The sequence below is a fragment of the Sinohyriopsis cumingii genome, chromosome 5 (assembly GCF_028554795.1).
Source record: "Sinohyriopsis cumingii isolate HCF-2022 chromosome 5, ASM2855479v2, whole genome shotgun sequence".
Taxonomy (NCBI): Eukaryota; Metazoa; Mollusca; class Bivalvia; order Unionida; family Unionidae; genus Sinohyriopsis; species Sinohyriopsis cumingii.
This window is the reverse complement of record NC_142965.1, coordinates 44,351,463-44,375,592: the sequence shown is the minus strand read 5'-3', so window position 1 is coordinate 44,375,592 and position 24,130 is coordinate 44,351,463. Positions and strand designations below refer to the sequence as shown.

Below are 24,130 nucleotides of genomic sequence, written 5' to 3'. Positions count from 1 at the left end.
TAAATGAGGCAGCCCTTACATGCAAGAATATATACCTACCTGACCCCCTGTTGTATCTGCCAGTTTGCCAAGTTCCACCAGTTTGCAGTCTGTTCCCTTTATGGTAATCACAGACACAGACACCCTAAACAAAAGTATTATTATAACATGAACAAAATATTTATCCCATAAATATAAATTGTTATACTCTGAACTTACTTATTTTCAATATCCATGTTTTAAAAAATAAAAATGACGCTTTTGTTTGTACTTCAAAACATAAACTGAGAAAGGCATCCTATACCATGATGTAGTCTGGTCAAGGTAATTCTATGTATCCCACAAAATAGTCCCGTCCTGTTAAAGGCATGAATACCATAATGTAGTTGGTTTATGGTCATTATATGAATGCAATGATTTAGTTGTTCCAGTTAATTACATGCATACCATGATCATGTGGTCTGGTCTTGTGAATTACATAAATAGCACTATATAATCTGGTCATGTTAATTACATGAAAACCATGATGCAGTTTGGTCATGTTAATTTTCCTATACTATGATGTAGTTTGGTAATGTTAATTACATGGATACCATGATATAGTCTAGTCCTGTTAATTATGCAAATACCATGATATAGTCTAGTCCTGTTAATTATGCAAATACCATGATGTAACTGGGTCCTGTTAATTACACAAATACCATGATATATTGTCTAGTCCTGTTTATTACATGAATACTTTGATCTAGTTCGGTCCTATTAATTACACGAATACCATGATATATATATATAATTTAGTCCTGTTAATCACATATCATGATATATATATATATATATATATATATATATATATATATATATATATATGTGTGTGTGTGTGTGTATATATATATATATATATATATATAAAATCTAGTCCTGTTTATTACATGAATACCATGATGTAGTTTGGTCCTGTTAACTACATGAATACCATAATACAGTCTAGTCCAGTCTAGTCCTGTTAATTACAAGAATACCATGATGTAGTTTGGTCATGTTAATTACATGAATTCCACGATATAGTCCAGTCATGTTAATTACATGGATATAGTCTAGTCCTGTTAATTACATGAATACCATGATACAGTCTAGTACTGTTTTTACATGAATACAAATTTAGCTATCTGCAAAACACAAGCCGAGCCATGACAAAAAATTAATATCACAGCAAATCATCATTTAAATGGCACAGCAACCTACAGTCTACACACACAAAAACACACACACACACACGCACCAAACTTCATATGCTACATAAACCTAGGTAAAACAGTCTGTGTATAACTGTTCTACCAAGATTTTTACCACACAAGTCTTAATAAAAAAGAAATCAAAGTAATTTTTTCTTAAATGGAAAATTATGTTCATGGCATGAAAAACTATTTAAGTCATCAGCATATGTAAAACAAAATTATTTTTTCTAGTCAAGTTATTTCTACACAATGATACTAATTTACCTTCCCAGGATGACTTGATGTATGTAAGGACACAGAGATGTATTAACAGAATCAAATTGATTGTAGCCTAATTAAAAATGCAGTACTCTCTCACTATAAAATTTTTCATAAGGCAGATATGGCTCCCTTTTCATTATGTACTAGCAGAATTAGAAGGATCTTGTACCTAATTTAAAAGTTATCTCTTTATAAAGTGGTATACTGCATGGTTTCCATGGACAGTGTTATGATAAGTATTATATTGAACAGACCTATATATCAGATAAAGAGGTTAAATTATGACCTATTTCTTTACAGATGTTTCAAGCTGATGACTCTGTATTTAATTAAAGGTCAATAAAATCATACAGATTTTTTAAATTAATTAGCATAAAGAACATTCTGCAAATTGAAGAGTTCTAAACGAAACTGATTTTGCAAAGAAAGATGCTGGTATCTTCCTAAACTCAATGCACAAGAACATTTTAGTTAGCAAATCTTGGTTATCAAACCAAATTAATTAGTTTAAAACAAATGTAATCACAATTCCTCACAATATGCATTTACTAAAGTAAAAGTCGTTTCCTCTCTTTCTAAATGAACAGAACTATTTATTATTGAAGTAATTTTCCAAGTGTTGAATTATAATAATTATCAAAATTATAAATCTAACAACAGAGAACAAGATTTTTCCTCCTAAAGTAACATACATGATTTAACAAAATAAACTGAAATTAAAACTTTTCATCATTATTCCCTAGATATAAATTGTCTGATGCAGCCATTACAGAAACGTGTTCTATCTAAATTCTAATATCATTCAGTCTGATACACTTCAACCAATGGAAATTTTTTACTCACATCCTATCTTTTTACCATTCCCTATAACAAGAATAAAGTGCACTCATGAAAAACAGGTATGAATTTATTATAACATGCAACATAGAAACAATGCTCTATAAATCAGAAGACTTGAATAAATGTACAGTTGCTACTACAATTCTTGATTCAACTGTATGTTGCTTCATTTTTGTAAGACTCCATATTCTAGAAATATGCCACCTACCCCTTTTCCACAGCCATATTTCCAATATCTTCATAGAATCTTGCAGCTTGTTCAGCCTCCTCATCATTTCTGTTGTAGTCCTCCAGCTTCCCCAGTCCCACATTTGCCAGTCCATCTGTACACAAGATGACTTTTGACCCTGGATGTTTTGAGGCAATTGTCACAGAAACCAACAAAGCAGGACCAAGAGCTGTGCCACCTCCCTCCTCAAGACTGAAAAATAATGGACATATTGATTCAAATAAGTTTTTTAAGAAAACATTAAGCAAGCAATATCAACAAAACTGGGTCTGATAAAAACTGATACATATTTTGTAATTCTTGCTGAAACTCCTCTTGATTCTTTATGATCATGGTAAAAAGTTTTTATACCTCATCCTCACAAAACTGTACTGTCTAACATACAGTTTTCAAGAGATACACTGCCAAATGGAAGTTTTCTATAGATATTCTGCAAAATGGAAAGTTTTGACAAGATGTATTGCCAAATGTACAGTTTTCAAGTCGAGATATGTATGGCCAAATGGACAGTTTTCAAGTCGAGATATGTATGGCCAAATGGACAGTTTTCAAGTCAAGAGATGTACTGCAAAATGGAGTTATCAAGTCAAGAGATGTATTGTGAAACTGACAGTTTTCAAGTCAAGAGACGTATTGCCAAATGGACAGTTTTCAAGTCAAGAAATGTATTGCCTTTTTCAAGAGAAAAAATGCCATGTGGACAGCTTTCAAGAGATTTACTGCTAAATGGACAGTTATCAAGAGATGTAATGCCAAATGGGCAGTTTTAAAGCCTAGAGATATACTACTAAATGGACAGCGTTCAAGTATGGAGATGTATTGCCATATGCATAGGTTTCAGGACAAGCACAGCCAAATGGACAGTATTCAAGAGATACACTGCCAAACGGACAGTTTTCAAGAGATGCATTATCAAATGGTGCATTTTGAAGAGAAATTCTGCCAAAAGGATATTTATCAAGAGATATATTGCCAAATTGAGTTTTCAAGAAGTACTGCCAAATGGACAGTTTTCAAGAGAAGTAATACCAAATGGACAGTCTTCAAGGGAGGTACTACCAAATGGACAGTTTGCAAGAGATATAATGCCAAATGGACAGTTTGCAAGAGATATAATGCCAAATGGACAGTTTTCAAGAGATGTATTATCAAATGGTGCATTTTGAAGAGAAATTCTGCCAAAAGGATATTTATCAAGAGATATATTGCCAAATTGAGTTTTCAAGAAGTACTGCCAAATGGACAGTTTTCAAGAGAAGTAATACCAAATGGACAGTCTTCAAGGGAGGTACTGCCAAATGGACAGTTTTCAAGAGATGTATTGCCAAAAGTTTTCAAGAGATTGTGATACATCATGTGTGGTTAAGATATTATTTAATACGCATGCACTTTAAAAGAAATGGGGATTTTGAACAATCATGTATCAGAACACGAATCACAATATTTGTATGTGTAATATATATTACAATCCTTGCCTTAACTTCATAAAAAAATCTTTCAAGTTAAAACTTAAAACACTTTTCATTTGTTTTCACTGATTTCAGTCAACCTCTGATAATATTAACTAATGTGGAACTTGAAAAATACTTCATTGTTCCCAAATCTGATTGCATCCATTTGCCAAGAAAACATAGATTCATCTTTGGTTGTAATATGTATACAAGTCAGGCAATGCTTTATGGGTAATTTTTAATGTGGCACAGTTTCACCAGAATGACAAGCTTCATAATGTCCTCATGTGCACAATTTCTATTTTTCCTGGCTGAATTTAATAAGCAATTTACTGCTAACTATTATAGCCTGATTTATTAAAAATGAATTAGAAGTGCTAACTGGAATGAAGAGTTCAGTCAATGTCTTTTTATATTTAGCTGCATTTTTTTTACTGAATACAAATTTAGTGTTGTAACAACTGGCAATAGTCATCTCTTCCTCACTCAATGGCATGGCAATTTACTGTGACAAAAATATGCTAACAAAAAACAGGCATATACTGCAACTGAGCTGCCATCTTTGTTATAACATATGGCCAGCTCTTCCATTTGCACATTGACAAAAGAGGTTGGTCAGGTTAGTGCCTCTCTACACTTTTGTGGTGGCAAGAGAGTTGGCAAATTAATCATGCTGTGAACATGAGTTAACTATTGATCTCACATCTCAAAAGTTGTGCTGGTTCTTTTTCTTTTTTTGTGCTGTGATAATGTGAATAAACCCAGAGGTTTATAGTTTACCAAATCATGAAGATAATTAAGAAACACCATCTGCATAAACATGTTTAGCAGATTTATTGCAACAAACCAGACAATTTGTTTTTTTCAGTCTTTGATGTATCAATTGGCTTGTAATAGACCATGTACACACAGAATGCAGAAGAAAGAATGATGAATGAAAACAGAACATAACATGAATGTACTGCATGAAATGGTTTGAAAATTTATTATTTTGAAGCAGCTGCTGAACTTCCACCATCAAAAGACCTTTTGCATGATAATCCAGGACTAGATTCTTGACATTGTCAAACAAATTGTCAGGCAAACACATCTTTATCACTGGTTATATCTATAACATCTTTTATAAAACAAAATGAAAAACTAAATAAAATTTGTGGCAAATACTCTACAACTATATCTTTTACACATAGGAACACTTCTACCAGGTCTGATTAAATCTTGTTCAGCCACTCTGAGAAGTTGAATATAGGCTTTCCAGGTTACTATGGATAAGGAAGCCATGTCTAACACAATTTTGATAGTGTCCTGAGGAACAATCCTACCTGGTACAATTGAACCTGGCACAGCCATTCTGGAGAAGTTGAAAATAGGTTTTTCATATAGTTGCTATGGAAGGTACACAATTGCTAGGGGAGCCACCCTGTTCCAGAGATATCAGTAATTGGTTTTCCAATTGGTTGCTACGGAAGCCACATCATTGCTAGGGAAGCCATGGCAGACTAGATTTCCATACTGCATGTGCTAAGAAATATTCCTACTAAGATTGACAAAAGTGGCTGAGCCATTCTGGCGAATTTAATTTTGATTGCTTATGGAAGCAATACTGCAATACCATGTTTCAAGGCCCCATTCTCAAAGGGTTCAGGACACAATGTGTAGTTATATCAAAGGGTTCAGGACACAATGTGTAGTTATATCAAAGGGTTCAGGACACAATGTGTAGTTATATCAAAGGGTTCAGGACACAATGTGTAGTTATATCAAAGGGTTCAGGACACAATGTGTAGTTATATCAAAGGGTTCAGGACACAATGTGTAGTTATATCAAAGGGTTCAGGACACAATGTGTAGTTATATCAAAGGGTTCAGGACACAATGTGTAGTTATATCAAAGGGTTCAGGACACAATGTGTAGTTATATCAAAGGGTTCAGGACACAATGTGTAGTTATATCAAAGGGTTCAGGACACAATGTGTAGTTATATCAAAGGGTTCAGGACACAATGTGTAGTTATATCAAAGGGTTCAGGACACAATGTGTAGTTATATCAAAGGGTTCAGGACACAATGTGTAGTTATATCAAAGGGTTCAGGAGATATTAAGTACATAAAGGGGGATGGACAGACAGACTGACAAGCCCACTACAGGATACCCTCCAAGAAAATCTGTTTGCAAGTGGAATAAGAAAAAAGGATACAATGACTGAACTTTCTGGAAAAAATGGATTTTACAGGTTCACTGAAAGGTCTTATTTTATTAAAAAGAGACAGATATTACAGCTGACAACATATTCAATGTGTGTGTGTGTGTGTGTCAAAACTTTGTGTATTTTACAAGAAAAAAGTATGTCTCACTTACTCAAACAACTTTTCTCCAAGAGATTTTCTGCTGTCCTTGATAGCACCAGGTAGTGCAATATCAGCACAGCTGGATTTCAGTTGCTCACTATCCTTCAATTTATCTCCAACTATTGAGACAAGGGGTGTCTTTCCATCTCCAATGATCTCCACCTGCAAGAACAAATAAACGAATTGACAAAAGTGAAGAGTGCATCCCAGTATAGTAGAGAAGCTTAACAGTCTTCAAAACCAAGGAGTCCACATGTGTATTTTTCATTTCAGAGTTTCCCAAATGTCTGTTAAATAGTAATAAAAAAAGAAATTTGTTGAAGTTTCTCTGGTTTTAGTATCTTAGCCATACCTTATAGCAGATCAACATTATTTGTGTCAAATTCAAAGATCTTCAAACCAGGATCCTGTCCAATTTAATCAAATTGTTACAGACCAGCAACCCTTACATAACCTATTCAATATGGTATCCAGTATTTTTTTTTTAAGTCAGAACAATTGTCAGTTATTGTTGTTGTTGTAGGTTTTAACGTCATTTTTCAGCACACGATAGACTATACATGGCGGCCAGTATTAATGGTGGAGGAAGAACCCGGAAAACCCCAGTAAGAACCACCAACCCATTAGAAGCTACTGGCAAGCTTCTCACATACCCACATTAGCTGAATCCGAGACTCAAACCCATGCAGACAGGTGAGATGGCAGTGATCCGTAACGGAGAGTACTTTAGACCACTCGGCCACTCGGGGCCCACACAATTGTCAGTAAGGTGTACTGAACTTTGTCTTGTTACTGTCGACTTGGAACACATGCATTTGACAAAATTAGAAGTGTGATTGGACTGGCAACACATGCATTTGAAAAGATTAGAAGTGTGATTGGACTGGGAATGCATGCATTTGAAAAAATTAAAAGCATGATTGGACTGGGAACACATGCATTTGAAAAAATTAAAAGCATGATTGGACTGGGAATGCATGCATTTGAAGTGTGATTGGACTGGGAATGCATGCATTTAAGTGTGATTGGATTGGGAACACATGCATTTGAAGTGTGATCATATAGAGCAAAGTTCAAGAAAAACGTTCATAAAGGACAATTCTGCCTTCATGAATTCCAGGTCAGTTTCAGAAACTAGAGTTTCAAACTCATGGAGCTCAATGACTTCTTGATAGATTTTTCATCTCGATGCAAATAAAATTGGTAAAATTCTGCTTAAGACTTCCTGAGATAAAGTTGTTTGACTGTTTCTATTGTTTTAGTAACAGTAGTTATATTTGATAGTGGTTTGTATAAGTCTGAAAGGCTTTTAGGTTTGTATGTTTTATGTCAAATTTGGCCAAGTTAACTTGAGTGCCTTTTGAGAATAAGTTGTAAAAGGTTTTTCTATTTTTAGTAACAGCAGCCATAAATGATGGCAAATTGACATCATTTGTATAAATCTGAAAGCCTCGATTCCAGTACCTTTTCTATAAAATATGGTCAAATTCTGTACAGTGACTTTTGTCATTGTTATGCGTTTAATGCCATTTTTCAGTACACAATGGGTTATACATGGCAGCCAGTATATTTAGTGGAGGAAGAACTAGGGAGAACACTGGGAAGAACCGTGAACCTATGGGAAAAAACTGGCAAACTTTCTTGCATAGCTACATTAGCAATCAGCTTTTAAAATGCATGTATTAATGGCATAACAGAACAATAATGGCTATAAGGTGCCAATTAAAAGTAAAGGTCACAGTCAGAGGTTATGGACCCCAAGCATTATAATTGGTAAGAAGTGTAATAAATTACAGAAACTCATGGAATTCTCTCTCAGTACTTGGAACTAAAACATATGTTGGCTAAAACTGACGTCATATAGCTAAATAGTTTTACCATCTGTCTAAACATCTGCTGTTCATCAGGTTTTATGTTTACAGATGATACTTTCACTTACATCAGCATGTAACCATAAACGTGTGAAAATATCTGTTGTCTCAACAATAGCTCTAACTCCTTATTTGTTCTGTCCCTTCTTTTATCATCACACATCAGGGATATCTCATATTTTGTACAGATTTTCCCTACACCAAATTACCTTAATTTGTAAGTGACTGGCATACAGTTTTTAGAGTATGTATTATCTACTTTCTCTGTCTGCTTTTGATTATCTGCTGGCCATCAGTAGGGTTAATACATCATATGACATTAGCAACCCAAAGAAAACAGAAACTGCCAAAAAGAACTTCATGTGTGTATAGGGTTTAATGGGACAGAAACACAACCCTGGCTAAAAATCACCAAACAGGTTCAGGTATGAAAACGGCATACAAAACAAAAATATAAGTAAAATATAGGAAAATCATTAACATAGAAAATCTGATTTTTATAATGATTGTACTCTTTAAAAAAGTTGAAGACTTTTCCAGGTAGAACATTATCAAGGGATGTATCAAGGAACAAAGAGGTTGTCTCCACTATAGCCCCTTACAACAAGCAGGAGGGCGCTATGTAAGCAAGCCTACTGGGGGTGGGGGGACTTCAAAAGCAATAGTAGAATGAAAGAAACTTGTACCACCTCCATTTTATAAAGAATATTGATGGGTTTCCCTTATGGTATTTACACTTCAAACCGGAATGCAAAGCTGGCTGTTCATGTTGGTCATAATTAATTAGTGTAATTAGTGTAAATGTTAGATAGTTGACCCAGACTATTGCATGCATACAAAATTAGAAACATTGATAATACTTTGATATGCTTGGACAAGAAACAAACACACACAAAAAAAACTAGACTGACATGCACCAAATATCTTTTATGTCCACTAAAAATAATGAAACATAAACCACATAAATAATGAAACATAAACCCTATTTCAAGCATTATATTGACTATATAATTTATTATGTGATTTGATATGGTAATAAAGGTGCCATACCAACAAATATTGTTAAGAAAATAACCTTCTGACCTTTGATTCCTCCTACGGACATTATACTATCATGGGATTAATTGTCAGGTTCAAGAGGTTGATGGCATAGACGACCATGATATATGGTAAACAAAGTAACCTTATTCTGCACACAGAAATATGCTAAACATGTATCAGACTGAGATTATTCAGGATGTGTTTGATTTGAGAATTCAGTAATAGTACATGGTTCAGTTTACATGCATCAGACTGAGATTATTCAGGGTGTGTTTGATTTGAGAACTTGGTAATAGTACATGATTCAATTTACACGTATCAGACTGAGATTATTCAGGGTGTGTTTGATTTGAGAACTCAGTAATTGCACATGGTCTGATACATATGAGCAGTCATTCAGAACCCATAATGGAATTTAACATTAAAATGCATATCAACTATATTCCATCTTCCTTCAGAACAGAAAGGAGTAACAACTGCAGCCAACAGGTTTTGTTTCTGACATTAAAGGATCTTAAATAAGACATAAATCTGAAATATTTCATTCCCATGGGTCTAACCTTTCACTCTCAAGGGCAATAAAAAACAGTGCCTATCAAAATATAACCTGAACCCAGTTACAGATTTTTGGAATCTCTTTGCATGTAGTAAGGCTTGGGCATCTAAAAATAACCTACAATATAACGTGGGGTCAGGCATGGCTCCCATTTTTTAAACCAGAAAATACCCTAAAACTTAATCCCTATTTGTTGAACTTGAAGAAAATTGCAATCAAAATTGGTAACGGAAACTCTGATGTATCGCTCGTTTTATCATCAAAAACAGTAGATAGGACCTGGAAATTTTAATCAACACTTTGAAATATCAAATTTAAAAAAAACTCATACAACTGTTTTAAATTTTCTTTCCAAACGACATTTCTAGTACACTGCAATTAACTATATGTAAGGAAATTTCAATCAATGAAAATGTCATGATGAGTGGAGGCAGTACTTTAATAAATAAATACAAATTAGATAATTTTTTTATCAATTGAAATTTTTGTTCTAGTTCTATCTTTTAGTTCCTTTTAAGTGTAATCATCATAAATGCAATGTGTCCTCTTGTAATTAAACATAAAATGCGTCAATCTACCATAACAGCTATGTCCGCAAGCGTTTCTCTAAGAACCTAATTAAGTGCTGACCATGTTTTAATAACTGACTTCCGGAAGTATTTGTTGTATTGTTGCACTGAATCTAAAGCTGGCTTCCTTTGTTGTTGTTGTTGTTGTTGTTGTAGGGTTTAATGTCATTTTTCAGCACACGATAGGCTATACATGACAGCCAGTATTAATGGTGGAGGAAGAACCCGGGGAAAATCCTGGAAAGAACCACCGACCCACGAGAAGCTACTGGCAAGCTTTCTCACATACCCACATTGGCTGAATCCAAGACTCGAACCCAACAGACAGAAGTGAGATGGCAATGATCCATAACAGAGAGCGCTTTAGACCACTCGGCCACTCAGGGCCCTGGCTTCCCATGTATTACCATGTTAATTATGTCTTTTGAATCAAATAAATGAGGTGGAATAAAAGAAAAGTTAAAAGGCACAAAAATCCTACAAACTTAAAATCTAGTGGCCCTGGTTGTATGTCGGGATAACTCACTTCATTTGATCAATCGAACGCTTATAAATGTTATTGTGCATGTAACATAAACTACCTTAAATTAACCAACTCTTTCATAACTGTGATCAAATATAACAAGGCAACCAAGCAAAATGAATACTACATAAAATAAAGAACTTGGTTTCACAGATACTGACCATTGTGGGCAAGTGAGTTTCAGAAAATTTTTGAACTGGCACTTAGAAATATCCTCAAGGATGATAAAAAAAATCATGACATCAATATTGTACTAATTGAACAATGCAAAAATTGAGTTTCGACGTAGACAATTGTCTCACGAAATAAATGTTGTGTGTTTTTGAAGAAAAAAAGGAATCTTGTTTGGTGGTGTATCAACAGGTAGTCTAGTTCCCTGTTCTGTGGACTCCTGATTTGGCAGGATAATATTAAACACCACTACGGGAACCAGACTCATCAAGAAAACAAAAAGCAGTGATGTAATACACAGATTTTTTTTGCATACATGTGATGGTTGCTGAAACCAGTTGGAACAATCTTTCATATGTTGGACATTTTGAAAATAAATGTTATTTAAACAGAATAACAAACAACTTCATTAGAAAAGAGCGTTATTAAAAATTGTTATCGATGTAATTGTAAAATGAGGATTCAATCAATAAACAGCCCAGTTCATTAATGCTGCTGCCCCCAGCTACGTTTTTCTCGATGTCAAAGTATTTTCTTCAATTTCTGGAGGTCCCTTGGTAACTAGTGCCTTGCTTATAGTGCAGTCTGTGTTTGTGGACCCTGTTGTGCGCGAGTTATTGTGGGAGAGGTGCATGTGGTAATGAGACATCAGACATAATGATCAGTTTTTAGACTAATTTAAAGACATAATAGGTAATGAGACATCAGAAATAATTATCAGTTTTTAGACTAATTTAAAGACATGTGGTAATGAGACATCAGACATAATGTTCAGTTTTTAGACTAATATAAAGCACATATGTGGTAATGAGACATCAGATATCATGTTCAGTCATTAGACTAATTTAAAGCACATATGTGGTAATGCGACATCAGATATAATGTTCAGTTTTTAGACTAATTTAAAGCACATATGTGGTAATGAGACATCAGACATAATGTTCAGTTTTTAGACTAATATAAAGCACATATGTGGTAAGGCGACATCAGACATAATGTTCAGTTTTTATACTAATTTAAAGCACATATGTAGTAATGAGACATCAGATATAATGTTCTGAATGGCATTTAGCAGCCATTTCCCTCCAAAAAGGAATGCGGCAATCAAGAAGTGTGAGATCAGACATTTCTTTTCAAGTTTACATTAAACAGGGGAATATGCTTTAAGGCATGTATTATGCTAAATAAAGTCAATTACGATTATATCTTCACTAAATTCAATATGATTTTATGCTTTTTGATATTGTGTTAATTAGTATATAGTGACAGGAATACTATATGTACATAAAATTCATCTAAATTCATAAAAGAAACTAAAAATTTTACACCAGCAAAGAACAACTGTACTTTATACAATTCTGCTTTTAGGACTTAAACATACTAATCTTGGCTGGTGTACAATATACACCCAACTATCAACAGCATACACCTAGATTTTGCAATATCATAATCCAGTAACAGATCAAGGTGTACTCTTATTTTACTTTCGATCAAGTATTATTGCTTTATTCCCACCTTATTCCCACACCCAGAGGCCATGCTACCATGCAAAGTGGGCATCTAAGTTACCCCTAAAAATGTCAGCTTCATCTTCTTGTATAACAAAAGTGAAAATGACAGCACTTTATAGCTTTTGAGAAGGTCCATCAACTCAGCTAAGCTGTTAGTGTTGTATCCCCAGGTTAAATGTGATGCACCCACTGCAGGTGTTGATATCAATCATGTGGACAAAACAGGCATATATTTTAAAAGCTGATAGTTGACTATTAAAACAGTACTAAATAAGTTAATGTTCAAGTATCACAAATAAGCACAAGAACACACTTCCAAATATGACCATGTTAATTAAGGTTTATGTGCAATTCTTGGTCAGTACACCATGTATTTTGCCCATACGACTTCACAGGAGCACAGCCTAAACATATATTGTAATTAATTCTAACTGATAGGGGTACCTAGATTACATTATTGTAATTACAAATAGTTAATCAACTGCCACAAGAACAAGCAATTTAATATTATATATGTTTTCATAACTTAACAAAAACTTGATGCAGTCCAAAAAAACATTTGTTTGAATTATCCCCTAAATATGGGTTTGTAAAGTTGATGTTACTCAGCCATAACATCAGTGACCACTGTTGTTTTTATAGATGAACAATGTGTGTGAAGACATCACTGCAGATCAAAATGAGCATAAATCTAGCTCCTTACTGAAACCAACCAAATCTTGTTGATATAGACATATATTCCAAACTCTGATCAAAGCTGGATCACATATATGGCTTCTTGAAAGATAACAAGCACAATCAATCACATAAAAAGATTACATCATTATTCAAGACCATGATGACTAAAGCCCAAATATCAAGTTTTATCAAAATCAGATCAGATATATGGCATTCTGAGTTACAACAAGATCAGCCAATCAGATGCAAAATCAACTCATTTATATGCATCTCACTCATTATCGGACTTGTACAAAATTTTGACTCCCTGTTTGATCAGAAATATGGTCTCCAAGGTGGTAACAACTTCAACAAATCAGATGAAAGTTCGCATCATTAACATGTGGATCTTCCCCATTACTGAACACAACTGATATTTTGATAATAGAAGCATGTATTCCAGGTATGATCAAAATTAGATTAGAAACTGGCCTAAAGAGTGGTATGATGGCCAGCAAAATCAGATACAAGGCTACCTCATTAATATGCATGGATCTCACTGATTAGCAAATCCTTCCAGATTTTGATGATATGAGCCCATAGTTCAAGTTAAAAGAAAATCAGATCAGAAATATGGCTTCCAGAGAGGTAACAAATTCAACCAAACAGATGCAGGATCATCTCACTTATTATCGAACTCATCTGAGACTTTATCGAACTCATCTGAGACTTTAATGATACAGGCATGTATTCTCAGTTTAATCAAAATAAGATCAGAAATATGGCCTCCAGGAAGTAACAAGCTCAGCCAATCATACACCTCATCAATTTGTATGAATCAAGGTAACACTGTTCATTAAAAGTAACAATTTTCTGTACAATCATGTTGTATCTTCCCATGTGCCTATACATACCTGTGTACAGTCAGTAACAATTAGATTCCAATGAAAATCAAAGGTGAATCCATTTCCCAAATTCCATGACCTTCAATTCATTTAACACTCTGGGCCAAAACAATTATCAAAAACATTAGTTTACTCCACAAATTAGCTGCATCTTTTTTCCTATTCATCTCTGCCATTAGTTTGACTTACTTATGATCTAGTTAACTGTTTTTTTGTGTGGGTTATCTACATTGTTATTCAAACTAAGAAACTACAACCTATGTACCAGTCAATCATACTGGTCCTGAAGTAACGGAGTATTTTTCTTATCTGTGTCCACACAGAAAGCTATACAAAAATGTGACTTTCTGGAATTTTGTAAATATAATTTGGAATGCTTTAGTTTAAGATTGTTTTAAAAAACAATTCCACTCAATCCAGAAATGTTGGCATCTCTGCTCTAACATGAAAAATTTCAAAATTACCTCATTGTTGAAGGTGACAAGTGCTACTCTTCTGTGAGGGTGGTCCTTACACATCTGTTCTAGTTGATGATCCACTGCAGCCTGAACAGACTGGAGGCGAGAGATGTATGTCACATTTCTCCTTTGGTTAGGAAGATACTGGTCACCGCGCTCTCGATTTAACAACTGTGCTCGATGCAAGCTTTCAGCACCTCGTAGCTTCAGATTACCAGGAACCTACAAAAGCAATTTACTGGTTAAAAAAATCACACATACAAATGTCTATAATGTAAATCAGCTCAACTGCACATGTCAATATTTCCAATCACACTGGATAGGTTACTGTTTTATTTCTTTAAAGATATAGACATACTTTTACAAAGAGTTGTATCATGTCAGGGCTGTACAAATTGGAAAAGGGGCCTCGAGTGGCCGAGTGGTCTAAAGCGCTCTCCGTTACGGATCACTGCCATCTCACCTCTGTCTGCGTGGGTTCGAGTCTCGGATTCAGCCAATGTGGTTATGTGAGAAAGCTTGTCAGTAGCTTCTCGTGGGTCGGTGGTTCTTTCCAGGATTTTCCCGGGTTCTTCCTCCACCGTTAAAACTGGCTGCCATGTATAGCCTATCATGTGCTGAAAAATGGTGTTAAACCCTACAACAACAACAACAAATTGGAAAGCCTGCAGCATGGGACCTTTCTGTCATCCAAATGAATGATGTTAAGAGCTCTTAATCACAGGCATGTGCACTTTTTCAAAAATAAAAGGACTCAACTTCATTCTCAAGAATTATGCAACATCCTTTTTCAGATCAGTATTTACCCTCTCAGCCATGTTATTATTAGCACTCAGTCTGTAATTGAACTCTTCATGTGTGCCAATAAGGAATCTGGAAATATGACTTTCCAAACATTGACTGTAATCATGCTTGCAGAAAAAATGTACAACACATGATTCTGAGGTAACCATCAATAGAGAGTAGTGTAAAAATGTATAAAAGAAGTAAGAAGTGCAATGTTCAATACTGATAAATAGTTTGCCCTAAGTCAAATGTAAAATCAATTAAATCTTCACAAGAAAATCAATAATAATAATAATACTTTATTCAGTAATTTAGGCCATCAGCCATTATTACAAGATACAAATAAATATAATGTGCGCCATGGTTGAAAGAAGTTAAATATGGTGTTCATCATGAGTATAGACACATAATTTCCAATAATTGGTGCATTATTTTATATAGATTTTACTACCTCTAAGTGTACTATTCACTATTCATTGAGTTATCAAAGACTGTCTAAGACAAAAAGCCAAATTGATGTAGTAAGAAAGATTTCTTATAATTAATATATTGCTATGACTCATTAGGGATATCAATTTTTCTACAGACGGATAGAGGTAATAAACTTCATTAAGTGTTTCTGTCTTATATGGTCATAAGCTGGACAAACACAAACAAAACGGAATTCATCATCTATCAGATAAACTTATTTTTCTGGGATAGTTCACAATACTATTATTTCTCTCAATCCTCCTATGCCTACCTGTCTCTATTTTCAGTGTATGCGCTGAGCATCTAAATTTGCTGCTTAAGTCTAGTGTTTCCACACTGAACTCATTTGCTGTTTAAGTCCAGTGTTTCCACACTGAACTCATTTGCTGCTTAAATCTAGTGTTTCCACACTTAACTCATTTGCTGCTTAAGTCTAGTGTTTCCACACTGAACTCATTTGCTGCTTAAGTCCAGTGTTTCCACACTGAACTCATTTGCTGCTTAAATCTAGTGTTTCCACAATGAACTCATTTGCTGCTTAAGTCTAGTGTTTCCACACTGAAATCGATTTGCAGCAAACAAAACAACTATGTTGTGGCATTCAGTTACTTAAAAGCAAATTACTTTATTAACTGCATACCTCTTAACTTCTTTACAATGTGTTCCCTTGATGTTGTTGTTCTTGCAGTGGGTTTGATGCCACTTTTCAGCATATGACAGGCTATCTACAGTGGCTAGTATATCTGGTGGAGAACTCGAGTAATTACCCCAAAAGAACAACCGACCTATGGGAAATCACTGTCAAGCTTTCTCAACGTACCCATGATGGCTAAACCAATGACTTGAACACACATGGATAATGGTGATGTTTCAGTGATCTACAAAGGCAAGCAATTTAGAGCACAAAGACCACTCAGTCACCATTTCCTTAATTTAAAGACATGTAAAACTCAGTCTTCCAGATGTATCATAATTTCGCACCTCGAAATAAAAATAATAGTCTGCCTTTTAAATGTAGAAATATCATAAATGTTACCCATTGTTACACACATCCCGCAATATGACTACTTTATATGCCATGTAGAAAGAGTTGTAAAGCCTTGATAATTAGCAACAATACAGATACTGGTAACAAAAGAATCAATATTCAATGTTGCTACTCTGCATCTCTAGCATGTATGTAGCATTACAATTTTAATGCTGATGCTGCACTTGTAGCATGCTGATCTTGCATATTTATGCATGGATATTACAGTTGATATTCTCTCAAATTCCATCTCTGGGAAATAAAATGAGTCCAAATAGCTTCAGCTCTCCTTCTTACAAATTTATGCATCACAACACACAGAACCTGTGGTCAGATGGGATATGAATACAGGAATCTTAGTGGAACTGGACAGCAAATTGTTTCTTTTGCTAAACCCTCTCATTATGTGATTTACAAAACAACTCCTGTATGTCAACATAAAATTTAAAAAACCAGGGATAGTAGGGCCACTTTGAAAAAAAGGGAAACGTAAGAGTCTACCAAAAAGTAGGAAATTAAGAAAAACTAGTGCGTTGGAAAGACTGTATCCTCCACAATGGAGGTGTATAACACAGTTTTCAAGATAAAGGCTTTCAACTCAATGGTTATCACCTTTCATAAAAGGCACCATATTATTTTATTGCTGTTACAATTTAGATTTTTTAAAATCTATAACTGAGTAACATTTTTCAACCAAGATTGTTCATTGTATCAGTGTCAGTGAGCTAATGAATAGTGGAACATGGTTCTCCCAAGATTCAACAATATGAATCATGTATGTAACTATAAAGAACATTTCTGATGACAAGCAAGCCATTCTTCCATTGTTTAAAGCAGTATTAGTGTATCACTCTTGTTTTGTAATTCCAGAACAACAATTGTGTCCAATAACATCTGCAGATAAAATTACAAGGCATGAAAATTATCTTTGATTTTTCATTTGCTTACTTTTGGAAACTGAATGAAATATTTCAGCATGCTTCTTGAGAAAAAAGTAATTATTTTGTGACATCTGAAAACATGCAGATACTTCTTTGGTTCTGAAGAGGAGTTCTTTTAAAAGTTTTTGTACTTTTAGTTACAGTGGCTTTTCTGTTTAAAGTAAAAGGGGCCATATAGATATCAGCAACACTGCTACAAACTAAAAAGGTCTCCCTCCATGATGTTTTCAGTAATGGTTGATCAGTTTTTGAGAAGACATTTAACTACTTTCAGTGGTGGTGACATATCTGATGGTTCATCAGTTTTTGAGAAGACATTTAACTAATTTCAGTGATGGTGACATATCTGATGGTTGATCAGCATCTAACAGTTGTAAAAGATTTGAAAGCTCATCCTGCTTCCAGAAAACTCTACCAAATCTGGTAAACATTGGTCTTTTGGTTTTTGAGAAAATTTTAAAATAGCAATTGTTGATGGACATACAATGCATGACAGATGCAGGATGATGCCATAAGTCCCTAGGTCCTAAAGCCAGGTCAGCTAAAACAACAGGACAAATCACTTTTCCTGCATCGCCTGCCATTAACAAGTGGCTGGGAAGCAAATTTGTAGAGTCACAGTGTGTACAAAATGTGTATGTCTATTAATTTCATACAAGTCATTCAAATAAATTTAATTTCTTTTTTATACCAGATAAAAAAGTTATTTTACTCATTACTCAAAAGTGCATTACATTTTTTCTAACATCAGCTCAGAAATTGTGGACATTATTATCAAAAGTAACAGAATTAAATTGCCTTTCAGTGAATTCTGCAAAATAACTACATGTACATTTTGCGACAACATGATTGAAATGATGCTGATATGAAGCATACATTGCATCTTTCACATCTCCAGAGTATGCACATAGCAAGAGTAACTTGAATGGCACCTTATATGCCTGACTCATGGTTAATAGTCATCTGTATAGGTACTTGTAGGGTTTGGTATATTTATATATACTGACCAATGGGTCTCAATGGCCTTGACCTTTGACAGTGAAGTAAATTTAATGTGCTGAAGAATCCATTCAATTCAATACCTCTGTGCATGCCCTCCAAAACTCTTGGTTAAGGTATGTGTTCTAGAACTAAAGTTATTAAACTGAAACCATCTCTTCTTTCAATGACAATTGACCTTGACCTTGGATAGTTTGACTACCAACTCAATATGATCCTTCCTTATCCCAGGTACAATCCATCCACAACATCTGGTTAGTGTATGTAGATTGAGGAAATCTTCAGATATTGTGCAGAAAAAAGTTTTTCTTTTTTCAATCAGTTACCTTGACCTTCTGTCTCTAAAATCAAGGGGATTCTTCATTACTCCAAGTAAAAACCATCCACAAAGTTTCAGTAACTGTAGATGATGGGCAAATCAAGTTATTATGCAGAAATGAAATTGGTAACAGACAGACTGACAATCTGACAAACATACCATAATGTGATCTTCCTTCATTAAAGTTTTAAAACTGCTGATTATATGACCTTAATTAGAAATATTAAGACTGTAATGCATTCATATAAAATTGTATCCTCTGGCAGTGTAAAGCTCTCTACCATCTCTACTTCTTCCCTCTCCCTCCCTCTTCTCTCTCTCTATGTATATATTTATATTTGTCTGTATATGGTCTATACAATTCTAAATGTACTTCTGTCAGTGCCAATGAAGTCTGTAATAACCATATACATTTTATCTTGCACACACAGTTTGTTGCTGTTAATGTTCATGCTGCTATCCAACATGACGATCTTACCTCTGTTGTGACACACATACTGCCTGATATGTCCACACAGAACAAGACCAGTGATTGGTCTGTGCCAGATGGTCCACTAACTGTAGTGGACAGAGCTGGTTCAAGCATGTAGGTTAAATCCTCATTTGTGGGCACTTCTTCATCATCTACATCAACCACATTCTTTGCATTGCAGAATTCACAGCTCCAAACCTAAAATGTAATTTCTGGTTTTCACTGAAACAAAGTAAGTAGAGAAACAAAACAGGATTTCTTTACATTATACTCAAAGTCCCTATAATATACAACTCTGTCCTCACTAGAAAATGTGAATAGCATGAACATTTTATGAAATAAATTTTTTTTTCTTCAAATGAACTAAATTATATAGAATTAAATAACTTTTTCAAATAAACTAAATTATATAGAATTAAATAACCTTTTAAAATAAACTAAACTACAGAATTATTTTGGCAATAATTCTCTCCCTCTCTTCTGTACACAATTAAATGAAACTGACCTACTGAAATACCAATTATATTTATAGATAAACTGACATAAATATCTAATGTCCATTCATGTACATATGGGAGAGGGGGAGATTTAAAAAAAAAGGTTGGTGCCTAGATAATCCCCATTTTCTAACTTTTCAAATTAGATCAAGGTACTGAATTATTTTTTAAATATCTGCATTCATAGATCATTATTTATTCATGAACTATACATTTTAACTCTGACTTCATTGTCAATTAATGTGCATGGCATTTTCACCAATAAAGTCTGTATTAAGGTAAAACAAAATATAGAAAAAACACTTGTCATAAAATTGCATGCATCTTTGTGAAAATAATGAACACTAGCAACCATTTTGTGGTTATTTTTTAAAGACAACAATGACTCCATGGAATGTGGTGTTCCACCTGCTATGATGTGCCCCTGCATCCCCCACCCACCCCAAATGCTGTAAATGCTACTAAAATCTTTGACACATTATAACAAGGTTGATGATGCTATCAGTGGCACTTCCATTGGTGCTACTAGTGAAAAACTTGTTTAACGACATTTCTATTTGCTGAGTGCTGGTTCTATGAATATTCTCTGAATTTTGTTTTTCAAACTTTGAACTAAAATATTTCCATAATGATGAACTTTTATGAACTTCATTTACATCTTATGTATTTATGAAGTTATCATCTGTTAAAATGTAGTGTGTGAAAAACTGTATGGACTTCCTCTTTAATTAAAAAAACCTGATTCATATTTTGAAAACTTTTAGTTCCTAGCATACTTTTTCCTCAATATCCTTCTGCAGCTTGCTGATGGATGACATGATGGCTCCACAACTAGTGCAGTATATTGGATCTCCAGCATGCATGTTACCTGGGGCAACCAACTGATTCAGCTTCAGTGAGACAATATTCGTGTCAGCCTTCCGGAACTTTTTAAACTTCTGTTGTTGCTCCTCAGATCCATGGTGTTTTTGTTGGTGGTCTCCTGTGTATGATATACCACACATTTTACACATGATGTTAATATGTACACTCACTGTCTCCTGTGTATGATATACCACACATTTTACATTTGATGTTAATATGTACACTCACTGTCTCCAAAATTTGACCCTTTTTGAACCCAAAATTACAAATAAAATATGTTCATTAACACAGGACCACAATTAAATAGGGAAATTGTCAAAATTCCTGAAGTTTCAAGCTTTCTTAGTGGTATAAACATTTTAGCAATTTACCAGTTCCAAATTTGACACCATATGTTCTAATGAAACAAAGTAAAATGTCAATGAAAAAAAACTAAATGTTCTAGTGGAGCAGAATAAAATGTTAATAAATTAATGACACCTATTGTTTAAGTGGAGGAGAATAACATGTCATAGTGATGTGTAGTCAAGAGTAATTCAGTGTATGATTAAACTCAATTACTGCTGGGGGCAGTAAATACTACTGGTAGTCCCTACTTAAAAAATGCCTGTCTTTATCTGTAATTGTCAAAATATAGATCACCAAACTGTACAACTACTCTTTTCAGGCAAACTATGGCTTATGTTTGTTTTCTTGTACAATTTAAACAAATTCTTTACCAAAAGGTGTGGTCTCACTTTAGGTGAACAATGTTTTGGCTCCCATTCCTTTTTTTGTTTTTTGAAGTCCTGGACTTCCACTATGAGAAATAGTAAGTCATAAACATAAGGACTTAAAGTCCCAACATTGAATTTGCCAAAACATATACAATTGAAATTTTATTCGACTATTTCAAAACAAACTTCTGTCTGTGACTGAATACTAGATTAAATATTAATGGTATAGCATTTATTAATTCATCCTATTCTTACAATTACGTCTATTTAAAATTGCATTTCATGCAACCAGACATAATAAGAAGTCTTACTTGATGTATGAGGGGCAACATTAGGTCTATTTAGAATTGCATTTTACGCAACCAGTCATTATAATAAATCTTACTGGATGTCTAAGACAACATTTCATTTAGGACCGACTTGACATCATAAAGGAGCCTTTTAATGAAAACCTGTATTTAGGAGTAGAAATATTATGATTTTCAAGATGGTTGCCATGGTGACCATACTGGGACTCAGCTCCTCATCATTTTCATTTAGGATCAACTAGTAATAAGAAGTCTACCATGCTTATATGACCATTCAATCCAGAATGAGTAGCTAAAACAAGATTTTGAAGATGGTTGCCATGGTGACCATACTGGGACTCAGCTCCTCATCATTTTCATTTAGGATCAACTAACAATCAGAAGAACCCTACCATGCTTATATGACCATTCAATCCAGAATTAGTAGCGAAAACAAGATTTTGAAGATGGTCATATTAGTGACCATGAAAATCAAGATTTTTAGGTTGGTCACACCAATGGCCAAAAAAAATAAGATTTTGAAGATGTTCACATTAGTGACCCTATTGGATGTCTAAAGGGCATGTTCCTTTAGGAAAACCTAGATATCAGTGGAAATCTTTCACTGAAAAGCCCCCTGTTGATAAGGAAATCTTATAAGATGAGGTAGAAATAAGATTTTTAAGATGACCACCATGGTAGCCATATTGGCAGTCATTTTAGCACCATTATTATTTAGGATCAAATACTCATCACAAAAAGTCATATGCAGGAAATTATATGTTGACATCACCATCGGTTCAGGAGAAGTAGCACTAACATGACTTTCAAGTTGGTCCATGTGTCAGCCATATCAGACATCACTATTTTCATTTCGAAACAATTAAACATCATAATAAGTCTTTAGGTGAAAACCCTATGTTGACAAGACCATCTCTTCAGAAGATGCAATGACAAAAAATTTCAAGATGGCTACCATGATAGTAGACACAGAAGATGTCCAAGCAGCACTATTTTCATTTATGACAAACAAGGCTCTGGGATGAATGTATGTGTAAAGTTTCATGTCAATCTTCCTTGTAGTTTAGGCAGCTCAGCAATAAGAAACTTGTGTTAATGGCTGGACGATGGACAATAGGAAATCACAAGTTCTTCTGGTTTATAACTGGTACAGCTGAACTGAGCACAGGCTATGTTGCAGTTTCCAAAAATAGTTGCTTAATGACTAGACATTTCAATGGAAGTGAGACTTTCCTGAACTGGCTAAACAAATCCTACTTGTTTTGTCATCCTACACAAAACCAAGAGGTTGAACTCAATAAACGTTTCATTTTTGGTTTAGACTTTAATGCTGATTTCTATCTCATGCAAGTAACATCATTCACCATTTAGGGAAATCTCAAGAAAAGCTCCGCATAAAAATATCAATTATTCATATAGAGGCTGCAGTTGGATGAAGTAACAGCTGACTGGCCCAATTTGCATAGTGATACCCAGACCTTGTGTTTTGGAAGAGCTCAATCATTATTGAGTGCACTTGTGCTCCTTACAATGCTTCCAGAAGAGCAATTATTCAAAACAAAGATTTCTGGATTTTTCTAAGCAAACATCTCAATGTTTGTCCCAGACTGCCTTTCACAAATACTGATATGTTTACAGATTCTGCCATTTTCATATATGATGTCATGTGCCATAAACAATGATGTCGTAAATATCTGTTGCAAATAAATACACACAGTCAGGAGATCTGTTTGCAGTTCTCTTGCATTTCACAAAACACAAGCCCTGGATACCTAAAAGAGATGACCAAAGTTGAAGAAATTAACAAATGTGCATTTTTTATCTGTAGCAACAGTGGAGCATAACTGTCAGTGTAGTCTGGGGCCCAGAGTGGCAGAGTGGTCTAAAGCACTCTCAGTTACAGATCACCGCCATCTCACCTCTGTCTGCGTGGGATCAATCTCGGATTCAGTCAATGTGGGTATGTGAGAAAGCTTGCCAGTAGCTTCTCATGGGTCAGTAGTTCTTTCCAGGATTTTCCCAGGTTCTTCCTTCACCATTAATACTGACCACCATGTATAGCCTATCGTGGGCTGAAAAATGGCGTTAAACCCTACAAAAACTACAACAACAACAACCAATGTA

The 24,130-nt window shown here is 34.5% G+C and overlaps 1 protein-coding gene across 2 annotated transcripts in view; it reads right to left on the bottom strand.

Annotated features, from left to right (window-relative positions):
• Positions 1-24,130, bottom strand: part of LOC149799047 (circularly permutated Ras protein 1-like) — a 91,070-nt gene that overhangs the window by 44,551 nt on the left and 22,389 nt on the right. For both annotated transcript variants that reach the window (XM_089958020.1, XM_089958018.1), the window contains exons 4-9: positions 20,895-21,100; positions 19,628-19,819; positions 14,613-14,828; positions 6,355-6,506; positions 2,524-2,736; positions 40-124 (exon numbers count right to left, since the gene is read on the bottom strand). In XM_089958020.1, the coding sequence (XP_089814146.1) occupies positions 40-124; positions 2,524-2,736; positions 6,355-6,506; positions 14,613-14,828; positions 19,628-19,819; positions 20,895-21,100 (1,064 nt within the window). The remainder of the gene's footprint in view (positions 1-39; positions 125-2,523; positions 2,737-6,354; positions 6,507-14,612; positions 14,829-19,627; positions 19,820-20,894; positions 21,101-24,130) is intronic.